Source organism: Manacus candei, unplaced genomic scaffold (assembly GCF_025592945.1).
Source record: "Manacus candei isolate 608988 ecotype Guabito, Panama unplaced genomic scaffold, ASM2559294v1 h1tg000011l, whole genome shotgun sequence".
Taxonomy (NCBI): Eukaryota; Metazoa; Chordata; class Aves; order Passeriformes; family Pipridae; genus Manacus; species Manacus candei.
The window spans coordinates 18,955,734-18,968,763 of NW_026138059.1; the positions used below are offsets into that span (position 1 = coordinate 18,955,734).

Sequence of the window (13,030 nt, forward strand, 5' to 3'; positions counted from 1 at the left end):
CTATATTCATTACATGTTGGAGAAAAATATTTCACAAGTCCATCATCGCCTTCTTAATGTTTACGAAACTATATTTATACTTTGAATAACGATTTTTTACAGTTAAGTTTTCTAGTATTGTATTTTGGGTCAGCTTGTGGTTAACTCCCCCAATATTTACATTGCTAACAATGATAAGCAATGGTATCTTCATTTTACTGTGTATTACTGCTGTGGGTCGATTTATTGCAGTTTCACTTTTAATTATTTTACCTTGTAACTAACAGTAGCATTCCTAATAAGTCCAGTTCATTAGTTAGATGAGTACATTTATGATAAATACTTCACCCGGTGTGATTTCTATTTAATATTAATTCAATTAAGTCTTTCTGGTTTTCAGTTCTTTCACCATTGTCTAACAAACATGTACCAAAAGTTTTAATTTTATTTCTTCCATTTTCCTACTTTTTCATTAGAAAGTAGTAATTTCTTAACCTTACTTTTTTGTCTGTGTTGTTCCATCAGCATTCCTAACTCTGTAATAACACTAGTGAAATCTATAATGTTACAAAACTACCCAAATTATTTCAAAAGTAGCAATGACTTAGTAATCACCAATTCAAATTCACATATGTTCTAATTCCAGTGATATAAGGAGCTGGAGCAGCCACATGTTTGGCTTTGTACATTTTGTACAGGTATTCAAACTTAGATTTAGCTGTATTTTTTCCAGCTACTCATTTGTAGGCCATAGAAATCTATTTGCTTATACTTTATTTTCCTCATGAAACAAATAACTTGCTTGCTAGTCGTGCAACTTAATAAAGAAATATTTTACTTAAAAATAATTTAATTTTAAAATAAATGGATAAAGTAGAGATTATTCTGTCACAAATAAGCCAGTTATTCTGGGAGAACATGTAGATACCGTAATGAGAAACAATCTTAACTTGTATGATAGTATGAGATGGTGGTTTGGCAACAGCATTCCTTGATACTGCTTGGCAGATGATATCTCTTGAGTTATTCTTTGGAACATGGAAATGGGTTCAGCCTTTGACCTCCACTAAAAAAGTGATCGTCACTCCTTTCTCAAGTGTCTCTTGCCAGCCATGCTCAGAAAGGCAACTTCATTCTTTCTGGTAAACATTGGGCTTATATTTGTCAAAAGTTCAGGTGTAGGATTTAAAGCAAGTGAATGGGGCAAAATATACTAACTCCATATGCCTTTTACCATCTTAATAAGCATATGGAGAATAAACACATGGGGGAAAAAATGGTGATGGATCTAAGTCATGTTCTCAATCATTTTCCTGACAAAAGAGGTAGCATATATATAGGTCCAGACAGAAAATTTGTATTTGGGTTATATACATATGAAATTCTATTATTATTTGCAAGATTCAAAGCTGTTTTTTAGAGGTAAAAAGAATAATCCAGTCTGATAATGTTGAAGTATTGCCAGGCAAAGACAAAAGGTAATTTCCCAAGCTTAGTTTATGCTTACCTGAGGCATTTTTCTAGTTCATTCTTTAATGCATATCTTTAATTGTTGCAAATGGATTCACTGTGTTATTTTCACACCCCACAATCATCTTATAAAAGATCAGAGTTCACACTGTTTTTGTACAGAAGAAACTGCATTTTTATGGGAAATATACTGCACTTTTTAATGGTTTATCATTTGGTTTATCAAAATGCAACACATCGGAGTTCAGTGTTGTTTTGGGCAGTATGTTAAAAGTCTTGGAATGCTGGGTTTGGCAATAACAAGCAGTTCTGTTGGTTGAAATAACTGGGAAACAAAATGAAGAGTTACCTATCTTCACCATGTTGATCACTTTCCAGATGGGAATAGGTAAAGCACCCTTCCTGTTGCATCTCAGTCAGTTACGGTTATTCCTGATTCTGATAGCAGAAAGAGAAGGAATAGCAAAAATCTTTATTTAGTTGTGTCGGGACATTGAATGCATGCTATATGAAAAAGAAAACTTAAATTCCTGGTTTTGCCCTTTAACTCTTCTGACAGGTGCCAAGGTACAATTGTCCGTACAAAATGCTTTGAGCTTAATGCTTGTGTACTGTGTTTTATTAAGAAGCGGAACAGGTCACACTTTTTTATAGTACCAACTGATATTTATTTCATCAGATTCCATACATTTCAAGCCCTGTATTCAGACCTTCACATGGCATGAATAAAACCACTCCAGATATTAGTGGGCTGTGCAGATCACTAGTATAAATCTGACTATGCAGTGCTATACATACTGATTTGAAGCTTGAAAAAATTTTGCAGTTTTCTTTACCTTCTAATGCTCTGTAATGGTTCATACTTTGCACCCCTCTTTTATGTGTCTTATACTCTTTCTCAAGCAAGTTTGAATGCAACAGTCTTTTAGCAGGTCTGAATAGAGGGATTTCACTTTGTGTGTCTACCCTAGCATGTGCTTATGTTTACTTCAGTGTACTGAGCAGTACTGGATATTTGGGGCCTTTTTTAGCTTAAATGGAAGAAATAGAGTTTGCATGAAATGAAGCCCCTAGCATTAACATTTAAAGCTAACAATAATGTAAAGTACAAGGTACAGTTTTGCAACAACATAGAGCATTCATTCTGAATAAACCTACTTACTTTTTCTGCATTACGTCATATTTAAAAGCTAAATTTCAGTAGCAACGTTTTTTGGTGACAATTCAATATTTTGTTCTTTTTGTGGGTGTTCTGTTTGTTTGCAGTCAGATGAGTGAGCCTCATAGCGGTTTGACGCTCAAATGTGCCAAGTGTGGAGTAGTTTCAACAACAGCTTTGTCAGCCACCACCGCCAGTAATGCCATGTTAGTCCTGATCATTTACATCTTCTTGTTACAAATCTTTTACAGTGCATGTGAGACAATAGTTTGATGATGAAAACTGTGTTTTATAACACTGTATATAGTGCTAAGCACATTTAAATACTTTTTAACAAAAAAAAAAAAAAGAAATTGCAACTGTGTTTATTAACTGAATACAGGATATTCTATAGAACATAAAGTATGAATGTTACACTCTTGTCTGTGATTTTCAAGTTAAATTGATTTAAAAAATCCTTAAATATGTTTTATATTAATAGTGAGCTTTCATTAATTTTTTACAATATTACAACGCTGCTTTTCTCCTCTTTTTCAATAGGGCATCCCTTTGGAGTTCCTGTGTGGTGTTACCACTTCTAGCCCTGACTTGGATGTCTGCAGTTCTGGCCATGACAGACAAAAGATCAATATTATTTCAGATACTTTTTGCAGTATTTGATTCGTTACAAGGCTTTGTTATTGTCATGGTCCATTGTATTCTCCGAAGGGAGGTGAGGAATGGCTTCCCGGTTTTTCTAAAGGGCTATGCTCCTGTTAATCTCTCAACTCTCTTTAATGTTATATAGAGCTTACTCTGCAGAAATATATTTCATGGAAAGACTGAGGTATTTTATGGTGAGATGTATAGGAATGAGTGAAAGAGAGAAGTGAAGATCAGTTAATGCCAATTGCAAAATGTCAGTATAAAACTGTACCAACTTAATTCAAGGTGTCTTTTGATCTATCCCAAGTACAGTTTATTTTCAAGTGTTAGGCTTCCCCAATATTGTGAGTATAGGGAAATGTGAATGCAAATGCCTTTCTGAAGACAAAAAGCTATGGATTTTTACACTGTAAAACAGATTCAAATACAAAATTATTTCTGCTTATACTGTCCCTGAAAGAGGCCACAAGGAGATGATGTGTTATATTCATGAAGATATACCATTCTACAAACTCAGGTACATACTAAAGTTATGGGAACAGCAAGGATGAAGACAGATGAGTGCTTTGAGAACAGTGAGGACAAACCAGTACCCTGGCTTGCCCTTCACAGCTCAGTGCCACCTGCCTCAGGATTCATCACCACTGAAATCTGAGGGCAGAACTCCTACACAAGTGCTCTTTAATCTGGCTCTGGTGCCAGCTTCTCTAACCTATCTAACCTGCTAACTAACCCCACATTTTTATTGAGATGGATTTGAGAGTAGTAGCATAACAGCTTTGTTGGCAGATCTGTAGTAATGGGGCTGTCTATCAAAAATGAGCAGGTGGAGCTGGACTGGAGAGTAGTATCCTGGTCCACTATCATGTCTGTGGGCTAGTCATTTATCAGCTTCAGGATATTTACCACACCAGTAAACCAAATTATACTGTCCAGCATGGTTCCCTGTGACTGACGAGTTATTTGAAAGCACCTCAGGACTAAAACAAGCAGGAAGATGTTCCAAAAAGGGTTTTTTGTCAACTCCAAGTGAGGAATCTCACACAGTGGTTTCCCTTTCCACCACTGACACCCTTTAAACACTGAAATTTAGTATATTCATAAAAATAATTATGAATAACATAATTTATTCAAGTCTTTCAGTACTGCACCACTTCGCATGAGCTTTATATCTCTATCCTGCACAGAATGCATAGGTGATTATCTTATCAAAGATTTAAGTTTTCAATTTTTAAAGAAAAAATCAATAACTTGCAGAAATTGGCACCTTACATTGTGCTGATTCCTTCACCTTTAGTCATGCTGTGAAAGGCAATGTACATTTGTATTTCTTAGTTTATCAGCTTTCCTGTTGGAAAGGGCTTACTCCTTTAATACATTTTCTTTTTTTCTTCTTTTGACTTTCCTTTTTGTTCAGGATAAAAATATGTGCAGAATAAGATAATACTCAAGACAAATCTATTTTGTCTAGAACTGTCTTGCAATACCCTTATTTTCTTCAGCATTTTCTTTCCCCATAAGATTTACATCTGTGAAAGAGGGTAGTATCATCTGTAAATCTGAAAGTCATCATTTCACATATTCTTTTAGTAAAATGGCAAGACACTGCACCTATTTTCAGTAGAAAGAATAGTGGTTTCATACTGGTTTTGCTGTCTATGAAATTTGTGTATCCATTGGGATTTATTAATTAGCTTAGAAAGTGCATTCTACCTCCCACTTACTGTCCTAGGAAACAATTTTTGTTTTAAAATATATATATTTAGTTCCAGGTTGCATGTGGAACATTCAAAACCAAAGCAGTATGACAGCATTATGTTTCACAGAGTCATAGAATATCTCAGGTTGGAACAGGCCTATAAGGATCCTCGAGTCCAACTCTCTGCTTCTTGCAAAACTTCCTGAAACTAAACCACATGACTAAGAATGTTGTCCAGACACTCCTTGAACACTGACAGGGTTGGTCCCATGACCACTCCCCTGGGAAATATGTTCCAGTGACTGACCACTCTCAGAGTGAAGAACCTTTTTCTAGTGTCCAATCTGAATTCCCCTGTTCATTCTATTTCCTCATGTTCTAATTCAATTTCCTTGTGTCTTAATTCCATTTCCTCATGTCCTTTGTAAGGATTCAGAGAGACAGCAACACAGCCTTTGATTCTGATGTCATTCATTTTGTCGAAAAACAGATGAAAAGTCATGAGAAATTCTAAATGTAACATAGCATAGCACTGTATAAAATATAAAATAAAAAAATTTAAAAGTCAGACGTTGAAACCTGCATCAGTGCAGTAGTGCAGAAGATTATTTGGAAAAAATGTATTTTGACTAATGATGAAAGATGAAAATCAACAGACATCTTCCAACAATTCCTTAAGCCTTGAATTAAAGACAGGTTTCTTACTCTAATGACAGCTCTTTGCTGCAATGCTTCATTCCCAGGTAATGTTTTGACAGTGCTGAAGTGCTCATAGAAACATTCTTGTCTGACCGTACTTGCAGAGAGGACTGTGGTGATAGAGGTGGAATTAGTCTCTTCTATAAGTAAACTCAATTTTCAAATGCATAGGATACCTTGGCTGGAACCAATTTTAACTCACTGTTTCTAGTGCAAGCAATATGCAAAAATATGTGATTATAAATATGTTCATACAGGAATTTAGAATCTTCATTGTTTATGTGTAGGCAATCAGTAGTTATGGTTTATTTTATTTACTGCTTTTTTAGCAAATCACATATATATATAGAGAGAGAGAGAGAGAGAGAGAGATCGATATAGAGATATATAAAATCTAACTGCAAAGAATCATTACTCCCTTTAACTTCTGAGAGGAGTTGTTCCAGCAAGTCAGTCTCAGCAGTTACTCATCCTGGTTTTAACACTGAGATTCTAGAAGAAAGGCATTGATAAAACTGGTAAATAATCTATCTACACGGTATTTAAAAAAAAATGACTTAATGAGAAGATTTCCCAGTGAGGTCCAAAAAACACTAAGGTTTGATTGGGTTCTCCCTTGTCAAAAAGGAGGAGGAGTTTTTCTTCAGTCCTGCCAACTTAGGGAGCAGTAAGACAACTTATTCTCAAATCAGTAGACTATCTCCAGTCAAGCTAATAATAGTGATGGTGGTAGAAGACAAAGAAGCCTAAGCATATTGCTGATTGACCTCTTATTTGACAGAACACAATGAATCTTCTTTAGTCCTCCATATTTAAATTGCAAGCTGGACAAAACACTTGAGGAATTAATTAAAGCAAGATTTTTCATACAGGAAAAGTAAAGTAATAGAAATGTCTTCAAGAAGAGGAGTAAAAGTTGATGCACTTGAAACAATTTTTGTTTCAAGTCTGCACTTAGTTCTAATTGCAGCATCAAAGACATAACTGTTTACTGCAACAAGCTACTACGCAGAAAGAGTTGTAACTCCTGTAAGCTATGTTTCAGTCTGACTCTAGAGAGTCTGGCTTTCTAGCTCCAGAGACCCTTAGGCCAAGACAGTGGCCATCATGCAGAGTGTGGAATGCTGTCTTTGCACTGCCCAGGTTTCCTTCCAGCTGAAAGAATAGTCTGTTACTTTTGGTTGTCTGCAAAAGCATTTAGCTCTGCCAATGCCTGTCAGGGAAACCTTGCCAACATATTTGTCACTCTTGATGAAGGAACAAAGCTATCTCAGTTATAGCCTACAGGATTGATCTAATATTTATAGCGTACCGGCACAGGCAAAACAATAATTCTGACTGTCAGGGAAAAAAAAAATGGGGTGGAATATACCACCATAAAATTCAAACAAAGAGGACTAAAGCCCTGCTTTAGTATGCCTTTATCGTCATTACATTAAAAAAAAGACAGAGTTCTACAATTATATATAAAATCCCCATTTTTCCTCTTAGTTATATTGATATAAACATAAATGATGGAAACATTTGTTACTTTCTCTAGTACTTTGTATTGAAGATCTTGTGTGACAGGGCTGCATTAGGAAGCCAACTGAGTGTTTGACTTAGTCGGCACTATGTGTCATCTATTTCTGTCCAGCATCAATTCAGTGTCTTTTGGAAAGAACTTAAATCTTTCTGTACTTCTGTTTCCTTACTTCTCAAATAAATATAATACTTCTTAAGCATAAGACCTCTTATAGACCACTTGGAAATTTTGGAAGAAAAAATGCAAAATAGGGTTAGGTATTATTGCTTTATGTTGTCTTCTTAGCCCAGAGAGCTTAGGGCTGTTTTTCTTTCCTCACCTTGCTGTTTAAACATCTTATTGGGCACTGGAAGATGGTGATGTGTGTGTTACAGAAAAGAGAATGATAGGAGAGGTGCAGTGTGTTGACTCTGGCCAGATACCAGGTACCCACTAAAGCCACTCTCTCACTCCCCTCTACAACTGGACAGAGGAGAGAGAAAGAAAATCAGCTAATAATTCATGAGTAGAGATAAGAGCTGGGAGAGGTCAGTGACTGATTACCTTCACAGGCAAAACAAGACTCAAAGTGGGGATAATGCTTATATTTATTACTAACAGGATAAGAGCCAAAGAGTGAGAAATAAAAGTCTTAAAAACACCTTCCCCCACCCCTCCTTCCTTCCATGTTCTCCCTCCTTCCCCCCATCAGTGCAGGGAGATGGGAATGGGGGTTATGGTCAGTTGTTGTTTCTGCTGCTGCTCAGAGAAAGGAGTCCTTGCCCTGCTCCCATGGAGTCCCTCACACGGGAGACAGTCCTTGATGGACCTCTCCAGAGCGAGTCCATCCCTCGGGCAGCAGTTCTTCCCAGGCTACTGTCCCATGAGTCTCTCCTCCATGGGGTGCAGTCCTTCACAGATGAGCTGTACCAGCGTGAGTCCCCCACAGGGGCCACAAGTCCTACCCGGAAAAACCTGCTCCAGCGTGAGCTTCCTTCTCCACGGGCTGCAGGTCTGCAGCAGGACCCCACCCCATCCTGGGCCTCCCACAGGGTCACAGCCTCCTTCATGCATCCACCTGCTCCAGCACAGGCTCCTCCATGGGCTGCAGGTGGGTCTCTGCACCCCGATGGTCCTCCATGGGCTGCAGGGGCACAGCTGCTCCACTATGGTCTGCACCACGGGCTGCAGGGGCCTCAGCTCTGGTGCCTGGAGCACCTCCTACCCCTCCTTCTGCACTGACCTTGGTGTCTACGTTGTTATTCCATGTTCTCACTCTGCTCTTCCCTGGCTGGAATTCTTTCTGCGCAACAATCTTTTGTTCTTAAATATGTTATCACAGGGGCGTTACTATCACTCCTAATTGGCTCGGCCTTGGCCAGTGGCAGGAGGTCTGTCCTGGAGTAGACTGGCATTGGCTCCACAGAACAGAGGAAGCTTCTAGCAGCTTCTAACAGAAGCCCCCCCTGTAGCCTCCCCACCCTTGCTACTGAAACCCAGCCACAGAAACCCACTACAACAGGTTAGCCTCGAAGATTCTTCATCTGAGCAAAATAGTTTGCCTGATCTGCTTGAACACAAGATACTGTAAAGCTGATTTGTATCACATTCAGTAACTCCTTTTAATTCTGGTGATGGGAGGAATCCATGTGTATTTTCTTCTTTAGCTGTGCTCTGCAGAGTAGAGAGCATTTGGATTAAATGCATCGTTGGTGTCTAGAGCCCACATTTCTATATTGCAGGAGAAAAATAAAAAGTACATGAGTAGGGCGAGGGTAAGTTATAAAAGCTTGGAGCTGGTTACCGTTGCTAAGGAAACCACTTCCCTGGTATCTGCACGTTCATCACATCTGTCTCTCCTGCTCTGCCTGGCTCTAAGAAAATCTTGTATTTTGATGCTAAAAGGAAGAGAGGGAAAACAAGATTATGTTTCAAAGTAAAATGTATAAAATGTAAAGACAGCACAGCCTTTACATACTCAAACAACAATTTTGAAGAAGCAGTTTGAGAAAACTAAGCTGGTATTTAGAAAGTTCAACCATTTTGTTTCTGACTTGGGCAAGGACACCTAGAAATTGCAACATATGTCAATATGATGAATACGGCTACATTTGACATTCTGTTAACATGTTCAAATCATATGCTGCTTGCACTTCAGAAACGCATGCGTATTTAAGAGGATCCTAAAATTAAGATTCGCTGCTTACATACAGAAGATAGTGAAAGAAGGATGTGAAATTCTTGAGATCTCTGGAGCTATCAGAACTGGGAAAGCTCTATGAACAGAGTGTCCCAAAAATGAGGAGGCCTACTGCACAGAGTGAGATCAAACAGTATGTCCTGAAGTAAAAATGCTTTGGAGTCAAACATCATAAGCCTTGAGATCAGATTCAGCACAGCTGGGGATGCTTTAGAGGGAATTTTTATTTTATTTTTTGTCAATTCACTGTACCAGTGCTTATCCAAGTGCATAAAACTCTGAAGTGTGACCTAACTTCAGCATTGATAAAGTGAGAGAAGACTTGGATTAAATTTGCAGCAACTAGGAGATGCCAAATTAAATTAACATCAAACACACGGAAAACCAAGGCAAGTGTAGTGCCTAAAATCAAAATCTGAGTCTCAATACAGCACACTTTAAATTACCACATGTGGTAAGTCTTGGTGTTTTTAAATTAATCCAAACCTTCCCACCTTGCTTCACTCCTTTCTACTCTATATTTAGCTTTCTCCACCTTCAACAGTCACTTATCAAGACTGCGGAACACTCTTACTCATTTAATGGTTGAGCACTTTAAAATAATGCTTCATAATTACTAAATTATTTTTTTCTACTTCATTTTCCCTTTTGTGATAGCTCCTAAACAACTTGCAATAGAACATGATGGACTGAAAGGGGACAGCTTCTCATCATGAACAATTAATGATTTATCCTCTTCTGCTCTTCACAAAATGTCCATGAGTAGAAGAAATTGTCTCGTTTTTGATTATTCTGAATATGACATCAAGTAATTTTTACAGATAATAAATTAATGTAGTTTTTAATATGCATTTCATTGAGAATACTTTCATTTTCAAACAAGAAATTATATCAGTTTGTTTTGATTGAAGATCACCCAATCAAGTTCCCGTTTTCCAAGTCATTCTTGCAATCAGGTATATAATTATACAGATCTAATATGGACACTTGTGTTTCTGTAAACAACATTCACACTGTAAAACTTTAGATTCCAAAAGTTGTCTTGCCGTCCTTATTGCTGTACACCTGAGAAAGCAGCAAAATATATTTTGCATTCTACTGTCAGCAAACAGGAACAGCATTTTCCTTTTGAATGTACCTCTCTGTTGAACCACATCTTTCTGACAGAAGTGTTACATAATAGTATTTCTTTAAATATATGTTCCACCCAAAATGGAAGTAAAAATAGCCCTTCCTGTGACAAGATAATTCCTCAAATGTATTTTAGGGACAAGTCTTCAAATTTACTTTATGGATCGTATAAGTAAACATCAATTTCTGAGGAATTCTTTTCTACTTTCAAGAAATCTGTTGCTATGCAAAGAGTCCACTGTCCTTCTTTTGCTCACGCTGAAGATATTTCTCTGATCTGAGTTTTACTCCTAGAGAATATGCATGAGATTCCCTATATGTGGAATTAGAGGTTATGATTGAATCAGTAGTATCTTTCAAATAGACTTATTCTTTAAAGGAGAGCACTATGTGTCTGATTACACTAACTGTTAAGAACTGTCTTTCAAGAATCTTATTTTGATCAACCAGAAGATACATTTTATTTTGCAATGGTTAACAGTGTATCTATTAATCCTGTTATCAGACCTGTACCAAAATGAATGAGAAGACAAAGCCAAATATTATCACTAAGACAGATTTGGCTTGAATACCACATCATCACTTGCTAATTCTGGTAATAGGTGAATTGCATTCCATATGGTTTAATTAAATCTCTAATAGGAGTAGATTATATTATGCTACACAAGAATCAGTAGGTATAAAGTATTGTCTTCACAGGTTCAAGATGCATTCAGATGTCGGCTGAGAAACTGCCAGGATCCAATCAATGCAGATTCTTCAAGTTCTTTTCCTAATGGACATGCTCAAATCATGGTTAGCTTTTATTTTCTTCTTTGACTATGAATTTAGTGTTCCTAGACAAAAGCAAAAGCTTACTGTATTGTATGTGGCAGGTATGCATAGCTGAAATATTAACACAGTTTTAAAGCATGTCTGTTTAGGTCATTATCTGCTTACTTAAATCTCTTAGCAAGTTTTAAATTATTGGTGTGATTATTTAGTGGAGCACAGTGAATTAATATCTTCCACCAGTGCTCTTTAGGACAAAAGAGTTTTACACGAGAATGTGAAAATAATCTAATTATATATAGTGACTTTTTCTACTGTTGATGTAAAGAGTGCTGATGCATTTGGGAGTCTTCCTTTCATGAGGCCTTGAAAAATGTTCTTTTCAAACTAAGTCAGAGAAAGCGCTAGAGGTTCTACAGGGGGAATCTACTTAGTGTCTTGAATTAAGAAGATAGTGAATAACTCAGTGTGTCAATTTGGATTTACTAATATTGTTAGGTAGTATATTAAGACAACATATTGGTCTCTTCACTTTCAACAACAGTTTATCATTGACTATAATGGGGACAGAATCAGGCCCTAAAAATATGCAAGGCTCAGCAAAAATGCAAGACTCATCAAGCAGATGCCCTTCAAAAATTATGACTCAAAAAATAATTTAATGTTTGGACTCCACAAGCAAGAGAGAGATCTGTTTTACTGAACATTTTGCATGTAATAAACTTCTTGTGGAAATAAAACAAAAATTAATTGAATTCTCTAACAGAATAAATAGTTTTGTTTAACTGGGAAAAGTGCGCTTTGATTTCCAACTTTAAAAGTCCATTCTAAGTTCTTGCAATTAATTTTTGCACAATAAAATAAATAATAGTTGTTCTATTACAACTAAAAAATTTTATGGGATTACATAAGTAGTAAGGAATGACAGAATGTTTTATTACAAATAAGCACGTCATAACAGATTAATGATGTTACAAACAGGGTGGACTAATTGGGTTACACTTATTCACAGTAATTTGTATGCAGGTTATTTTTCATAGTTCTGTTCATAAAATTACTATGAAAAGCTTTCTTAAAGAAGATCCTTAGATGAGATGTAGAAGTTATTCTTCCATATACATTAAAAACTACACACTGTATCATTTTATTAAAATTATATATTCTACTTGCACCTATTTTATTTTATTTTTTCTGGTCAGGCAGCATACTTTGAAAACCACCCAGTTATACTTTAGGAAACTTTGTAAAGCTCTGCTGTTGTAAAACAATACACTTCACCTTCTCAGCAACAAGAAACCACTTTTAAGAGACTGTGACCCTGTAAGTAGGACATTCTGGAAGTGCTAGTTGCCAAAAATGTATTGTGGTTTATTTTTTAATTAATAATGGCTTTTCTGTTTCATTGTTTCTCGTTACAGACTGATTTTGAGAAGGACGTGGACATTGCTTGTCGGTCAGGTAAGAACACAGAGAGAATATTTAGCCAATAAAAAGATTTCTACTAGTTTCTTATGAAGTGAAAACCAGAAAAAATCAGGGTTTAACCACTGAGAGAAAATATTTATAAATGCAATCAAAAAGAAAAAGTGAAAAGTGATGTCACTGTATGAATACATTTATTTCATATTCTTACAAAAGCCTTTAACTAGAATTCAGCAGTTGAAAAGTAATGAAAAGTGTGATTGTCTATTGGAAAGCAAATAGTTTTGGAAAGAAGACCTCTCTTAACATATTAAACTTTCCTTGCCCTATTACACAAGCAAATGTGATACA

General features: G+C 36.5%; 1 protein-coding gene across 9 annotated transcripts in view; it reads left to right on the forward strand.

The window, feature by feature from the left end:
* ADGRB3 (adhesion G protein-coupled receptor B3) overlaps positions 1-13,030 on the forward strand; it is a 459,474-nt gene that overhangs the window by 421,476 nt on the left and 24,968 nt on the right. For 8 of the 9 annotated variants that reach the window (XM_051777697.1, XM_051777703.1, XM_051777706.1 and 5 more), the window contains 4 exons: positions 2,716-2,814; positions 3,149-3,320; positions 11,186-11,281; positions 12,676-12,715. In XM_051777697.1, the coding sequence (XP_051633657.1) occupies positions 2,716-2,814; positions 3,149-3,320; positions 11,186-11,281; positions 12,676-12,715 (407 nt within the window). The remainder of the gene's footprint in view (positions 1-2,715; positions 2,815-3,148; positions 3,321-11,185; positions 11,282-12,675; positions 12,716-13,030) is intronic. The other variant, XM_051777702.1, reaches the window with a different exon arrangement.